Here is a 16,987-nt window from a genome sequence, read left to right on the forward strand (position 1 = left end):
TAAGACACTAAGATTTAATTCATACCAAAATTCATAGTAAACCTCTCAAATTAAATGACTAATACTTAAAACAGCATCAAACTCCATTTATTTTTATATTCTTCATGATACTGGAGGATCTAAAAAGTCTTTTCTGCTGTATGAAGAGGGCACTGATTTAAGCTTTGGATACTGGCAAAAATATAACCCTCTAATTGAAATTGTTTGAACCATGATATGACAAAAACAGAATCATAAAGTCATATGATATTATTCCCCTACTCCCCCAAAATCTCATTGCATAAAATTGCCCTAATTAGCTTTTAAATGTCAGTGTTCTTAAAGAAGAACTGCAAAATCAAGGATTTGTAAAGCTCTCAACAGAAAAGGCACCAGCCACAGAAGCAGAGTATGGTAGTATTATCTGATCATAAGTGAGCATTGGTCATTTGTGCAACATTTTAAAATGGTCATTATTTCATAATGTCATATGTGTTTGGAGAATATTTACAACTCCCACTAAAATGGCTAGCTATCATAGACAAATTTGAGGGTTTTTGCATAAGTCTGAACTAAATTATCCAGAATTGGCTTATATTCCCTAATGAAGGAGTATGTTGTAGCAGAAACAGAGCTTGATTTGGAGTCAGACGACCTGGGTTTGAATCCCTGCTCTGTCACTTAGTATGTAACCCTAGACAAGTCATTTAATGTTTCTAGACCCCAGTTTCCTCATCTGTAAAATGAAGAGGCTCAAATAATCCCAGATGATCTCTAAGGTTCCTTTCCAGCTCTAAATTCATGATGACCATTTTATATGACTCAATTATCCAAAAACCCTATCTCTAAACACATTTACACTAAGTATAGTGTACCTTATATTCCTCACCTCTAAGGAGACCCTCACTGACTGAGGAAGGTGGTCCATCCACATTTTATAGACTTCTTTGATACTTATAAACAGTCACGGAGCCCCTTCTAGGGAACAAAGGATTCTGAGAAAACTCTAATGAGAAAGGAAAGAGGGGATATAAAGAAAGTCTTAATGTAGCAGGGAGTTAAGGTACAGAGAATATTTACAAGTTCTATTCAGAAACAATAACTTTTAGGACTACTTTTGCTGAAGCAAAGTTGCCTTTAGTTCACATTAATATCACCCAGAGTCATACAGTGGAAGGTAGCAAGCCTTTTGCCATAACTTGGACTCCAGCATCCAATGTCTAATCTTAAATTGCATCATGGGAGAAATTCAGTTTTTTGCCAACTCAGTGGCATTTGTTTCTAGGCATTTCTAGTCCTTGTGTGCTTTTATAATATAATCCTTCTGTTTTCTAGAGTCTTTACAATTCTATAACTAAGCGGTCTTCATCATCACTACTGGTGTCACTATATTCTATTCGAGTTTGCTTCCTCATTCCTTCTAGGCTCCTCTTCTTGACAGTTTTAGAAGATGCTCCAGAGATATTTGAGGACTCTCCAGGACTAGCAGCAATGATGCTTTCTTTAACTGTGACCATTCTAGTTACTTGGTTTTTCCCACTATCACTTTCACCTATACAAGTTCCATGCTTTTCCCCACAACCATAATAACTACTGGTAGAAAAGTATGTCCGAGGTCTCACTGTCACCTGATGTAAACTACTTGTGCTAAGTCCTGAAGGTGATGTCTCCAGTTGAGTCTTCCCAGTCATGCCTACTGAAGCTGAGCATGAAATTCTTGATCCAGATGAGGGTTTTTCTGGTAAAGGGGAACATGACTTACTTACTACTATAGGTTCTCTATTTGGGATGTTTTGTGACAGAGGGTCTGCTATTGCTGAACCTTGGGCCCGAGACTCATCACTGTGAATTCTCAGGGTTTTGTGATTTGATTTGGCCCCTAGAGAAATAGAAATGGCAGATCCAGATGTTACAGCATCAGGAAGATGAAACATTCCCTTGGCATCCAAACAAGAGGGCCCCAAAGGATCTAAGTAACTTTTTGAGGTTGAGGCTATTGAAATGTGTTTCAATGTTTCTTGGGGAGGAGTCAACAGCAATCCAGTATTGAGGCTATTGTCAAAAGCAAAGGGCTTATCCTTAGCTGTGGTCAAGCCACAATGTGTTTGCAGAGGTAATCCTGAAGTGGTGGTAGTGTTCTGAAGAGAAAGATCACCACACTCACTAGCAGATGGAGGCAGATCCTGAAATAAACGAAGGAAAATAGGAAACTTTTAAATGTCAATTGGTGTGGAGAGTTTTGGTCAAAGACAATTAGTTTTTTAAAAAAGTAACAATCTGTACACCACTGAGTGCAATTCAGTGCACCCAGAAAGCACTGGAAAATTAGTAATTAACTGAGACATTATTAATAAAATAGTAACATTTGCATGGTGTTTTAATGTTTGCAAAGAACAAAGTCAACTAATTGATGCAATAAAAGAAGTTGTTGACATCATTTTATATCTTCCATCTGTATCATAAATTAAAATACTCAAATATTCAATATACTCTCTCCTTCCAATTTTGAAGTTATTCTTTTTCATGGTACTAAGGCACTATCAATGACTCATTTTACTATAGACTTATTTTTATCTATATCAGTTGTTCTTAAAGGACTCGCTGGGACCATTGATGTCCTCCAGAGAAACTTATGAGGTGATATGTCAGTGATATCTCATAACATGTTTGTTATATGATCATCAATAGCTACCTATTTTCTGATATGAATGTAAAATGGGATAATCAAATGGGCCCATATATCAAATCATTTGCTCTTGTCAAAAGCAGTCCCATTCTTCTCGTTAATTTTTGTGAAATTTTATGACTGGAAGTAAAAGTAGGTGGAATAAGTGGTTTGTAGAGGTGCTCCTCCACAAAAATTATGCTGATGAGGTTTCAGAACCACTGATGGATGTGCAACCCTTGGGCAAGCTCACGCTGAACTACTTACTTCCACATGCAGCTTGTCTGTTTCCTGAAAGCTTCTTGAACTTATACTGTGAGAAAAGTTTCCTGAGTTATTTTTACTGTTATCTTCACTCTTCGATTCATCCTCGCAGCAAAGTAACAGTTGTGAGGTTGTGCCAGATGACGTCACTTGTAAACTTGGACCTGAAAAAGAACAGATTTGTAGAGACATCTGAAACTAGTGCAAAAGTCAAATACCAGTTTCTATTCTATTTATTAATTCATGAAGATAACTTATATTACTCACTATTTTGTACAACTACAACAATTCATACTAAGTCAATTCCAGATTATCTATCCCAAAAAGTTTGAAGTAATCACAAAATCGTTTTTATTTAGTTTTAGAATATAAGATTGTTAGGGTAGTTTTTTCTCCAACATGCTTACTTTTCTAACTGTGTTTTCTTAGGTTGATAAGAGGATACAGAGAATTCATGGAGAGAGTTGCCCTAGGACAATCTTTTGAGAATATTTTTCCCTACAGAAGATGGACATGGCCATTGACAGTTTTTTAAGAGAACAAATGCAGCTCCTCATTGGGTTCCAGTAACCAGGGCTTCCCCCAGGGTGACTGGTTGGGTGAGACTCTGGAGAAAAAGGATTCTCATCAGAAGAGCCATTCTACTTTGTTAGCCTATGAAACAGAATGGGCAGGTCATTCTTGGTTTTTTTCCCCTCTTTCTTTATTAAGAGAACAGAGCAGGGTGTACCACAGCAGAGCTTTGCTCTTGGGTAGGTGGGAGCAAGCCTGAGTATGTTCAAAGTCTCATCTCCCCAGGAAATATTAACTGGGATCATGGAGCAAAAGCAAATGGGAGCTACATGGGCTTGTCTGCAGCTTTCTCACTCACATTACCACAGAAGAGAGTGCATGATAGTAGACTTCCCCAGATGAAGAGATGGCCACAATTAGGACAAGAGTTTCTGTAGAAGCCCAAGGAAGATGCTTGCCTGAGTAGCCTAGAAGGGGAATTCATGGGCAGTGTTCCTGAACCCTGGGCTCCAATGTAGATAAGGGGAATTCCCTAGGCACCAAGATCTTAAAATCTAGCAAACAAAGGGAATCTCTTGGGCAGCATCAGCTTTGGTGATTGTCTCAAAGTAATCCCAAAATTGAGTCTGAGGACCAGAAATGATTATGATTTTGACATGTGAGTTCATGGATTAGACCTCCTAGAAAGAGAAAAAGGTTTCCAGATTAGTGAACCTCTTAGAAAATGAAGAGAATTGCCCCTGTAGCCCCATGGCAGAGGAGTAGTGATGGTTAAAGCCACAACAAAGAGAAACAAGGGATCTGCATCTCTCACAGTAAGTATGCAAATAGCAGTGGTTCAATGGTGCTGTTCATCTAATAGCTTTAAAGCATGATGATCTTCCATAGAGAACTCATATTATAAGAGTACTACAGATATTAGGTAAAAATTGTACAGATGCCCTTGGGAAAGCGGAGGTTTAACTGAAACATCTGGGTATTATCTTTTTGGTAACTCTTGAGTTCATTCACACCCTAGAGGAACTCCTATGAGGGCCTTTTGCTTTATGGATCTGTTTATGGCCTCCTGTGTGTTGTTTATGAATGCTGTATTGTGTGTGGAGTGAAAAAAAAATCTCCTCTAGTCATTTGTCATTTGTTACACGGAATGCTTATATGGAAACCTAGGATTCAATTACCCACATTTGTGAAAATCTAGACACAAGTACATTTGAAGATGTCCCTGTAGTAAACTCTTGGGTTGAGATATGAGAAAACAAATGAGAAAATTCTTCTCGAGTCAGCCCCCAAGAGCAAACCTTTAAGGGATCCTAGATTACATCTGTATCAGTGTCATTTCCTGACTCCTCACTCACTGGGGCAGAAGAAAAACTCAGAAGCTTGCAAGAGACAGCATGGGATTAAAATATCACTGTAAATTATTATGGGGGAGGCATAAACTAGGCAATTTTTCTGGAAAAGACTTGGGGGTTTTCGTGGACCACAAGCTCAGTACGTGTCAGCAGCATGATGTGGCAACTTAAAAAGTTAATGCAAGGCTGGAATACATTAGAAAGGCATAGTTTCCAGAAATAGAGGTGAGAGTCCTGACATTCTCTGTCCTTGTAAAACCTCATATGTACTGATATATTCAGTTCTGTGTACCACTATTTAGGAAGGACATTAATAAAGAATGTCTAGAGGAGAACAACTGGGATGATGGTGGGCCTTAAGTCAATGTCATATAAGGAGTAATCAAAGGAGCTTGGCATGCTCAGAAGAGAAGAGAGAAAATGAAGGAAAGAAGGAAGGAAGGAAAGAAGGAAGGAAGAAATGATGAGGGGGAGGGAGGGAAGGAATGAGGGAAGAAGAAGGGTGAGAGGGAGGAAGGGAAAGAGTGAGGGAGGCATGGAGGAGGGCTCTAAGGAGTTAGAGTTGTCTTGCGTGGCCACAGAGGGAAAAACCAGGAGCAAAGGGTGAAAGTTGCATAAAGGGCAAAATTTAGGTTTGATATTAGGGAAAAAAATTAATAATTAATTAGAACTGACCCCAAATGGAATGGGTTCCCTGGAAAGGAGGTAGTTTCTACCTCCTCTGAAGTCTTCAAATAGAGGCTGGATAATGACCACTTGTTAGCTATGTTACAGTGGACATTCCTTTCCTGACTAAATGGATGCTGAGGTCCCTTCCTCTAACTCTCAAATCCCATGATTTTCTGAATCCTTACATACATGGAGAGTACAGAATTCCCTATGTATTGAGTTATTTTAGCACTTAGCACAGTGCCTGGTACATAGGTACTTAATGTTTATTGACTGTTTCATTATACCTCAGATAGTATATACCGCATACAATCAAACATATGCCATTATAAATTTAAGAAGTCAAAATGAATTGAAATTTAGTATATTTGACAAAGCTAGGGAAATGGTATGCCAACAACGCTACCAATTCTCAATTCCTGTTAATTAAAGCAGGACAATCTTATTTTCCAAGATTTCTAGATAGTAGAACTACCTATTCTAATCTAGATATTAGAACTATCCCCTGCTAGTTTCAAGACTATTTTACCTTTTTCATTCAGAAACATTCCTGCTTGGAGTCACTTTGGAGAGGAAAGCTGAGGTAGGAAGACTGCTCTATAAAAGGGTTTACTACCCTGAATTTTTCACAGGAACATGGAATTAGAGCTGGGCTTGACTTTAGAGATTACCTAGCCCAACTCATTCATTTTAAAAACAAGGAAAAGTAAATCCCAATGGGGTCAGATGACATGCCCAAGGTTACATATTCATTAAATAAGAAAGCCAAATGAAAGGCAGAAAGAGTTTCCACAATTCTTTAGAATTTGAAACAGTTTAAACAGCAGGTTTGGGAACTGAAAATATTTGCTTTTTAACATTAAAAAACTTGCGATTCAACTGAGATTACTGAAAAAAGTTTCTCATCTTTCCTTAAACTTAAAGAAGAGGAAAAGAAGAAAATATGCTGTTTCTACGATCCATAGCAATATTATTTAACTGACAACTTTAGGGAAATAAGCTATATTTTTCTCTGAATTCTGACAGGGGAAAAATAGGGGTCCAGGGATAGATGACTATAAACTAAATTCAACCATGGATATGGGGGGCCTCAGACATTTACTATCTGTATGACCCTGGGCAAAGTCCCTTAGTCTCTCTGCCTCAGTTTCCTCATCTGTAAACTGGGGATAATAGAAGTCTTCCTCCCACAGTTTTTGTGAGGAGCAAATGAGTTAACCTGTGTAAAGCTCTTTGCAAATCTTTTAGTGCTATATGGATGCTAGTTATTACTGTTGTTATTACAAAGATCACCAAATGATTGGCCACATAATGATGACCAATGACCAATGACCAATACTCACAGACAGACTGTTATTCCTGACAGTGGAAGTAGTATTCACACTGACAAAATCATAAATTCTTAAAGTATTAAATAATCAAGGAATTTAATCACTTCTCAATCTTAAGATTTTTACTTACAAAAATAAATATCTCTGTATTGCAATCTTGGAGCAGTATTATTTAAGAAGCTTTAAAAAATAATTTATAATGTTTCTTTGAGAGAAAGTAATAAGATAGTGAGAGTCATCAATTTCAATTAGAGCAAAGAAGGGTGGGGTGAGAAATGCTTCCTATTTAGCCCAAGTTTAGTCTTTCACATCACCTCAGGACAACATCTAAAACTTCCTAAGGGAAATATGCTTTAAAATATGACAATAATGAGGCCAAATTAGATAAATAAAAAAGTGAAAACTGATCCCCCCCCATCAAAAAAGTATAGATATAGAATTACCCAGGAAAGTTTATCTTTTTGATTTATAAAAAAGACGAGTGATTTGACTTAAAATTAATATAAAAAGTCTATTCCTCAAAACTTGCTAAAGTATTTGACATCTTTCCTCCAGATTTCCAAATACAACCACAAAAGAGAGGATATTACTCTATTTTTGCAGTGCTTTAATAATATTTCTTAATTAACAGGTTTGAGGAAAGAATTATGTTTCCTGATGAATTCTGACATGGAAACAAAAAAGAAGGATGTGGGTGGAAAATAGAATACTGTGATAAATTTGCTTCCATTTTCTGCTCTGTATGACTTCAAGAAAATCATCAACAGGGGAGCGAGAGGAAGGACAGTATGGGAATGTGAGTACTAAGTATTAAGTACTAGCTCAGGAGACCACATATGACAACTGAGAAAAATTAAGACACTCAGAAAAGGGGGGAAGGGGGTGCAGAGTTGGAGGGAAGAGAAAGAAACAAACTAATCAAAAAAGATCAAAAGACTAAAAATCATAGAGAATTTATCTTTAAGAAATATTGAGAAAGACTACCCTTTATAAGTAATTCAATAAAGTTTTTACTTCAGATATCATCTTTTTGGGCAGTTCATTTTTCTTTTCTATGCTGTTAGCTGAAAAAGAGTCAGTTTAAGATACTTTTCCTCTGCAAAAAATATTTTCTAAACCATGTCCAGTGTTACTCTATTAATATTTTTTCAATAATTTACCAGGTTAGTTATGGATAAAAATGACAATATTAATATAGAACAGAGAGAAAAAAAGTGAGCAAATTATGAAATTAAAATATGAAAACTGTTCCCCCCAAATGCCCACATAAGCACAACACAATTATTTAGGAATATTTATTTTCTGGACTTCTTAAAATTAAAAGATAACTAACATTTAACTAAAACTGAGGGCAACTCTGTCAAATCCATCCCATGAAATATACTAACAAATGTAAGAAAACTCTCCATCCTTCTTCATTTATTTCTACCAAAAAAGAAGAGTAGAGAAATTATTTTAATTTTTCTATTTCTTTAAACCTATAATAACATGACTTTTAGGTTATAATGGGCTTTCAGAAAATAATACACATTGTGAGAGAAAAGAATGGGAGAGGACCACTTATTCCTATCAGAGTGAAAAGGATTGGGACGGTGATTTTCAGGAAGCTGGCATGAAAACATTTTGAAGAAGTCAAAGGGGAGGAAGAAAATGGGGAACCCTGAGGGAGATGCCAACTCTCCAGCACTAAAATCAGATAAATGAATACTAAGTGTGAAAGAAACAGAGAAAAAAATGAGTTAAGAATAATCTCAAGGCAAACTTCAGGAAAACCTAGAAAAACTTACATGAACTGATGCTAAGTGAGGTAAAGCAGAACCGGGAGAACACTGTAAACAGTAACAGCAACACTGTATAAAGACTAACTTTGAAAGACTTACCTCTTCTTAGCAACGCAATGATTGAAGACAATTCCAAAAGACTCATGATGGAAAATGTTATCCATATCCAGAGATAGAACTTTGGAATCTGAACGCAGATTAAAGTGTACTATTTGCTTTCTTTTTTTTTATTTGTTTCTTCTTTCTTGTGGTTCCTCTCATTGGTTTTAATTCTTCTTTACAACATAACTGATGTGAAAATATGTTTAATATGAATGTATATGAAGAGCCTATATCAGATGGCATGCTGTCTTGGGATGGGGGGAAGGGAGGAGGAGAAAATTTGGAACTCAAAATCTTGTGGAAGTAAGTGCTGAAAACTTAAATTATTTTTTTTAAAAAAAGAAAAATCTCACCAAATTCCAAAGAATACAGTCTCTACCTATTTTTAGCAATTAGTGTTAGTGAGGTTTTTTGTTTGATTTTTTTAATTCAGGAAACTGCCTTTTTTGCTTTTGTGCTTTCTTAGATGAAAGGCAATCAGTCTACAAAGTTCTAGTTGTGACACTTCATAAGGTATTTGCCAACTGATCTTGGGTAGGTTATTTCATGTCAATGGGCCCTTGGCTCTTGGCCTGTGAAATAAGGGAACTGAACTAGACAATCCCTAAAATGCCTAAACGCTAAATAAATAAATAAATTTTTAAATTTTATTTTAAATTTTTCCCTTGGAAATTTTCTCCAAGCCATATAGTAGCTACATTGCCTAAAATACTTTAGTAACAAGGGTTTTCTTTTTCAGATGTGACTGCTAAAAGGATAAAAGATATCAACAAAATGTATATTTCAATAGATTTCATTGATATCTTTTGTTTTTACACCACCTAGATTTCCCTCTGTATTTTTCCTTACAAGTCTTCCCTTATGACAAAGAATTTTTTAAAAAAGAGGAAAAGAGAAAAAATTCAGCAAAGTGAATCAGTACATTCTAAAAATCTGACTTTATATACAATATTCCATACCTGTGGACTACCCCCCTTTCAAAGAAGTGGGGAAGGTCTTTGGGGTCACTTTTTTCTTTAAAAGTTCATAACATAAATTTTCAGGTGGTTTAAAGTTGTTGTTCTTTCTATTTACACTGTTGGAATTGCCATGTTTTCCTGGCTCCACTTCTTCACTTTGCATCAGTTCATCTAAATCTTGTCATGCTTCTTTGTATCATGTTCAATATTTTTTACAGCACAGTGATATCCCATTACATCCATGTGCTGTATTTTGTTTAACCAGTCCTCAACCGATGGACTTTACTTTGATTCCAATTTTTCCCATAATTGCTACCACAAAAATGTGTTGCCATAAATATTTTGGGACTTTTGATTTTGTCAGTGACATTTTGGGGATATGTGACTAGCAATAGAATCACCAGGAAAAATGAAAGGATATCTTTAAATGCTTTGGCAATTTTAAAACTTGTTATGAACAGAAGGCAAAAATATATATTGAATCATTAAAATGTAAGTAAAAGAAGATGGGATAAAGGGGAAAAATAAATTAAAACTGATCATTTTCATGCCAAAATATATTCAGAAAATCAACTTCATAGATTTTGAAAGTATATTATTACTAAATTCTTCATAAAAAAAGCAAAGAAATAAAACTAGAACATGATACAGTAGATGGAAAGAACACTAAACTTGGAGTTACATGAGAACTTGGTTGAAATACCATCTTGAACACTGCCTGTGTGATGATAAGTTGCTCACAAACTCTCTGCACCTGTTTCCTCACCAGTAAATGGGATAATGATAATACTTGTGGTGCCTAGCTCACAGAGAGGCTATAAGAATCAAACGAAATAATGAATAAAATGCTCTTTGAAAATCTTAAAGCCTTTTAAATGTTAGCTATCATTATTATAATGATTAAGGAAAGCTACTTAAGAAATTGGAGGTGAAATTTATGTTTTTCTGTAAATTCCAAGATAATAAGGTAGAAGTGAGCTCACAGATCTAGGACTGGAAGGGACCTTAGAAATGACCTATTCCAACTCCTCATCTTGCAAATGAGAAAACTGATGCCTAGAGAAGACAAGAGACTTTCCCAAGGTCACAGAGATAGCCAATGGCAGGTCTGGGATTTGAACTATGGTCTGGAAATGTTCTACTGCACCACAATTTCCATCAAAGGCTGGAATCACTAAGAGATCGTCTTGACTGATTATCTTCCTCAGGAAGCTCATGAAAACATTATATAGTGCTTCTGTGTGAAAAGAATGTAAATGTACCTAGTGGAAAAATAAAAGTCCAATAAAAGCAAAAAAGAAAATTTAAGAAATTCACATCCTGCCACGAAAAAAAATTAGTCATATTCACTGGAAGGAATTTCATTAAAGCAAATAATCTGTCAGGGATAGAACATCATAGTCAACTTTTAAATAAATATGAGGGGAAAGAGGATAAAAATACATAAAATAGCATGAGATAGATAATAAAACAGTAGGTCTTAGTGAAGAAAGGTCCTCTATTATTCTTCATAGATGCCCTTCACTCCTAAACTTTCTTGGAGTATATTCTATGTGAACTCTTTCTATCTTTGACATCTTTTTCCACCTAATACTTTCAAGGAAAGAAAATAATATTAAAAATAACTTTTCTACATAATTTTCAGTTTTAAAAAAAATCCTGCAAAATGAGTCTTTTCTTGATGGTATGATTAGTGACTACAGAACAATGCTAGGAAAACCCAAGAGGTTTCTTTTCCTGAAACTTTCTTTCTCATCTACATTGAGTAATCTTAAAATGATGAAATGAATATCAGTTAAATGAAGAGGCATCAATACCAATAGCACAGTTATGTCAATTCCAGCTCCTCAAAGTGGAATTCCCCTGTGAGTTATGGCAGAAGCTGTCCTTGCTTAGACAGGCATATTTAAGGGTGGTGGTTGTTTTTTTTAAGTTAGAGAGTTTGATTATTATACCAATGGTTGGTTGAGGAAGGAACAAGAAACACATTTGACTCTTTTGGAAGGGCTTCAGTTCTTTGCTAGGATAAAAATAATCTGTTCCAACATAACTAGTCAAAAGAGTAAATTTGAATATGGGAATCTGAATAATTTAGGAATAGAAAATTATTAGGAAATAAACATTCTCATAGAGAAAATTGGCATAAAAGTTCAGAAAGTTGATTCTGCCATGTTATCTCAGGCAACCACCTCATGAAACATGGTTGTATAAGAAGCAGTGACAGTAGCAGGGCATAAAAATATAATGGATTCTGAAAAAACTCAGGAGATATTTCATGAAATATAGATAGAGGATAAAGATGACAGTCTACCAGAAAAGAATAGGCATAGTATGTTCAATCTATCATTTGAAGACAATTTAAGTGTCAGTCTGCTAAAGAAACCTTCAAAAATTATATCTTGAAAAACTATATTAGTGTATTTCAGCTGTCTACATATTATATTTCACTCACATTGTGGAAAATGACTACCAGTTTCCTTTAACTTATATTCTCCAGAAAAGACTATGCAGCACGCAAATATAGAGGGAACTGCTACAAATATATAATATCGGGAGCCATTCCTCAATAAATGAATCAATCAAAATTATTTTACTTAAAGTATCAATCAATCAACAAGCAACTATTAACTCCATTATCCATGAGGCACGATACTGGGCACTAAGAATACAAAGATAAAAATAAAACAGTCCTTGCCCTCAAGGAGTTTACATCCTATCATGGGAGACAGCATGTACAAATACAAGTATATGCAGAATAATTGCAAAATAAATACAGAGCTGTTTGGTAGAATCAGGAAAGGCTTCACAAAGAAGGTGATTCAAGAGGTGAGTCTAGAAAGAAGTGAGGGATTCTTTGCTTTGGAGCCAAGAAAAGAGTGCATTTTAGGCATTTGGGAATAATCTGTATAAAGGCAAAGAAATGGGAAAAGATGGTCTGTTTTATCTGAAGAAGAGAAAAAAGAGAATGGTTAAAAAAGGAGATTACAGGAATCTGAGTAGCAAAGCTATAAAAATATAGGTTTCATAAGGCTTTAAAAGCCGAACAGAAGAGTGTGTCTTTTGTCCAAGTAACAACAGGGAGACACTGCAGTTTATTGAATAAGGGAGTTACATGGTCAGACCTGAACTTTAGGAAAATCATTTTGGCAGGCATGTATAGCTGTGGTGTCAAACTCAAATAGAAACAAATAGGGTCACTAAACCATACATAAGGATCCCTACAGCCACATATTGACTCAGAAAGCCATACATCATCTGTGTATTTTTGTATTTTATTTATTTAAATATTTCCCAATTACTTTTTAATCTGGTTCCACAGCCCTTGGAGTGTTGCAGTCTGTAGGACATATATCTGACATTTCTGTTATAGAGGATGAATTAGTGGCAAGAGCTTTGAAGCAAGAAAACCAATTAGGAGTCCAGGCAAAAGATGATGGGATCCTCAACTAAGGTGATGGCTATGTGAGTAGTGGACAGATGCAAAAGATGTTACAGAGGTAGAAAGGGCAAGATACAACTGATTGGATATATTGGATAAAGGAAACTGAGGAATCAAGGCTAACAATGACATTATGAACCTGAGAGATGGGAAGAATTGTGGCGCCCTCAATAGAAGCACAGAAGTTTAGAAGAGGAGAGGTTTTAAGGGAAAGATAATAAGTTTTATTTTGGGAATATGCAATGTGAAATGTCTATAGGATCTGAAAAGTTTTCAAAAGAAGAGTTACAAACTATATACATAAAAAGAAGCTTCAAAAAGAAGCTTGCCAAATTAATGGCAAAAGAAATGCACATTAAAACAGCTATGAGCTATTACTTCATCCCATGTTAATTGACTGAGGTGCAGTGCAGTTAATTGCACTGAGGGCTCATGGAGACAAGATGCAATTAATACCAAAACCTTCTATTTATCCACTATGTATATATCTGGTTTGGATATAGTTATTTGCATATAGTCTCCCCCATTAGATTGTGAGTTCCTTGGGGCAAGGAGCTTTTATAGGGGGGAGGGAGGCTTTCTTTGTATTCCCAATGCTAATATGCATAGTACCTTGCATACAATATATGTTTAACAAATGTTTCTTCACTTGAGTAGCTACAATATTTAATCTGTAGAAGCAGAGGATAAAGTGCCATCTTTAGAGTCAGGAAGAACTGGGTTTGAATTCCACCATAGACTCATCACCTGGGGAAGTCATTAGCCATTTTCACCCTCAGTTTCTCCATCTGCTAAATGGAGGAAATAATAGCACCTACTTCACATGGGATGTTGTGAGAAACAAATTAAATAATGTGAATAAAAAGCTTTGAAAGCCTCAAGGAACTATGCAAATATGATCTGTGATGATGGTGCTGATCAGCAAAAGAAATTTAGTGAGTCTTGGTAATTCCCCTGGGCCATAATGTGACATAAACTGAAGCAGCTGGGCCATCTTCAGGTGTCCTGATCTATATCTGGCCACTGGACCCAATGGCTCTGAAGGAGAAAGTGAGCCTCACACATTCAATTCACTTACTAGTCATGGCAACATCTTCTGATATCATGGTCCTCTTTGACGATGAAGGACAAACCATATAACCTGTGACAGCTCCCAAGACCAAGGCAGTTTGAAGAATTTTTCCAAACTTCAAACATATGCAAAGATGCTGGGGAAAGCTTGGCCACAGGCTCTGTTAAGATCTTTAGGTTTGTGAGTAGCTTCGATAGTCTTGGAGGAAGAATCTGCTCACAAGGTAGCCTGATAATATCCTCAGGTCCCTATCATTTCTATAACCTAGAGTGACCAGGTAGTATGCCAGACTTAACTGTACTGAGGTATGCTTCTTGTGTGTGCAGGGAGACCATCCATGAATCAATGAATCATGGACTGAAGATGTTGACCTGCGGGTAAACTTTGGCAAAGAAGTTGGCAAAGCTCATGACATTTTCAAGAAAGAGGATGTGGTCACTGTAAAACTGAATTGGCATCAGGGTGTAGGCTTTACCAGCACTAAGCGTATGCTGTCAGTTCTATAGAAGGGCCCTTGGATCACTTCATAATAAGACGAAATGAAAGGGGAAGGGGAAAGGAGAAAAGGACAGGACAGGAGATTTATCTAAAATGTGTTGGCCATTGTGCTAAATTATATACATACGTACATATATATTCATATGTGTGTGTATGTGTGTATCATTTGATCCTCACAATAACCCTGGGAGACAGGCATTATTGACTCCATTTTATAGCTGAGGAAATTGAGGCAGGAAATGGTTTAAGTGACTTGCCCAGGATCACACAGCTACTAAGTGTCTCAGGCTAAATTTGAAAGGTCTTCTCTCAGCAGAAGGGCTTAAGTCAGAAAATTAGAACATAATATGGATATTAGTTGTTATTGTTTAGTTGTTTTTCAGTTGTGTCTGACTCTTAGTATTGGCAATCACACTAGCACACAGGGTGCGCTGCTAGCACAGATTCTTTGATCTGCTTTTCTAAAGGAAAGCTTCAAAGGGGTCAACAATCTTACTTTACAGACAAGCAGAAAGAAGTGAGTATAGAAAATTCAAGCAGAGAAATCAGCATAGAGTTTCAACAGACAAGGCTCTAAATATCTGAACAAAGTAATACAACCACCTACATATACCACCAGATAGGGAGAGAACCAACATCTGAGTAGTTAGGGGGCTCTTAAAAAACGGTTACCAGAGTCTGATCCAGGGAATCAAAAGGTCCTTCTCATGGCAAAATGTTAACTGCCCATAATATATAACAAATACTTGGCCCCTGATTGACTCAGAGCCAAAAGGCATGAAACTTACATGACTCAACACAGCTGTGAATTATCAGGGTTCAATGGAGATCAATCCTTTAGATGTTCACAATTTAGCCTGAGCCTGGGAAACAGAACTCTCAAAAGAAAACAACAAAAAACCCACCTTGCTTACACTCTTCTTGACCCCTTTTTGGGGGCTTTCTTGGCAAACATAATAGAGTGCTTTGTCATTTCTTTCTCTAGCTTGTTTTACAAAAGAGCGAACTGAGGCAAACATGCCCAGGATCACACAGCTATTAAGTGTCTGGGGTTGGATTTGAACTCAGAAAGAAGAGTCTTCCTGACTTCAGGCTCAGCACTCTATCCACTGCCCCACTTAGTAACTTAATAATTAGAGTTAAATGGGAAGAGTACTAGACTGGGGTAAGTGGATATGCTAGAGTTGAAGGGCACAGAATCATGAGTATAAAGTAGCATAGTGAGGTAAAAACACCATGGACCTGGATTCAAATCATGGCCCTGCCATTTGTTGCTCTATACCTTCCCTGTTGTGCATTTTACCTTCTTTGTCAATTTAAATCTTTATAAAATGAAGAGATTGGAGTAGATGTCTCCAGATCCTATGATTCTATGAGTTCATTCTTGTGTATGTACAGTTTGGCAGGACAGGTTATGATAGGCAATCTTCACTAAAATTATATTGTGAGGAAAAGATTAAGAAGCTGAAAATCCATCTTATTTATATGTCAGCATTTATCTGTTCAGGCTATAACTTAACTAGCAATCTCCAGTAGAGAAGGGAAGCCTTATTTCTTATCTTTACCTCCCCAGAACCTACCTAGCACATTGCCTTGCATCTAGTTGTTGTTGTTTATCCTTTCTTCTCTAAGAGGACAAATGACATCTGGAAAGTGATGTCATGACTTGCAAGTGAATTGGGTTTAAGTGAGAAAGGGCAGTGCAAAGTCACTAGCCTCACTCTCTCCTTCAGAGCCATTAGGGTCCAGTGGCATCTAGTAAAATGTTTCATAAATATCTACTGAATTGAAGGAATAACTTCAATATTAAATTCTACTCATTTAAAATAAATGCCATTCAATGTGAAATTATATTTGTAGAGGGAGTTTTAAATAAGAGAATCTTTATGCAAATTAAATAGGAATTTTTAAGTTGGTACATTCTAGACATGAAGGCAAGAAAAGAAAAAACACAGATCTACATTTTTTAGTTCTGTTCCAAAAATGAACTATAATTATATTGATAAATTTATTGAAAACCTTGCAATTTGACAACTAAATATAACATGGTATGAGATTGTTCAAGGTTATACCTTTTTAATGTTTCATCTTATATTTTCAATTCTTTATAACAACAGATTTTAAAGTTGTATCAATTTACACAAACTGCTAAAAAAAACAATTCAACCCTGTATCAATGTGAGGAAATCTGTACAAAATTTTTCCCAAGGTGCACTCCAGTCTCCCTATGTCCCCATGGTGGGGTCCCTTTATCTGCACCTCTTCCTCCATTCTTCTCTCTTTTTTCAACCTTTTATGTCTTATCTTCCCTTATTAGAATATAAGCCCCTTGAGGGTAAGGACTATCTTTCTTTCTGCTTGTA

General features: G+C 36.2%; 1 protein-coding gene across 1 annotated transcript in view; it reads right to left on the minus strand.

Annotated features, from left to right (window-relative positions):
* Nucleotides 1–1,100: 1,100 nt before the first annotated feature.
* ZNF831 (zinc finger protein 831) overlaps nucleotides 1,101–16,987 on the minus strand; it is a 78,892-nt gene continuing 63,005 nt past the window's right edge. Inside the window, exons 5-6 of the mRNA XM_072633413.1 lie at nucleotides 2,912–3,072; nucleotides 1,101–2,162 (exon numbers count right to left, since the gene is read on the minus strand). Coding sequence (XP_072489514.1) covers nucleotides 1,320–2,162; nucleotides 2,912–3,072 — 1,004 coding nt within the window. The 3' untranslated portion in view covers nucleotides 1,101–1,319. The remainder of the gene's footprint in view (nucleotides 2,163–2,911; nucleotides 3,073–16,987) is intronic.

This window comes from Notamacropus eugenii, chromosome 1 (assembly GCF_028372415.1).
Source record: "Notamacropus eugenii isolate mMacEug1 chromosome 1, mMacEug1.pri_v2, whole genome shotgun sequence".
NCBI lineage: Eukaryota > Metazoa > Chordata > Mammalia > Diprotodontia > Macropodidae > Notamacropus > Notamacropus eugenii.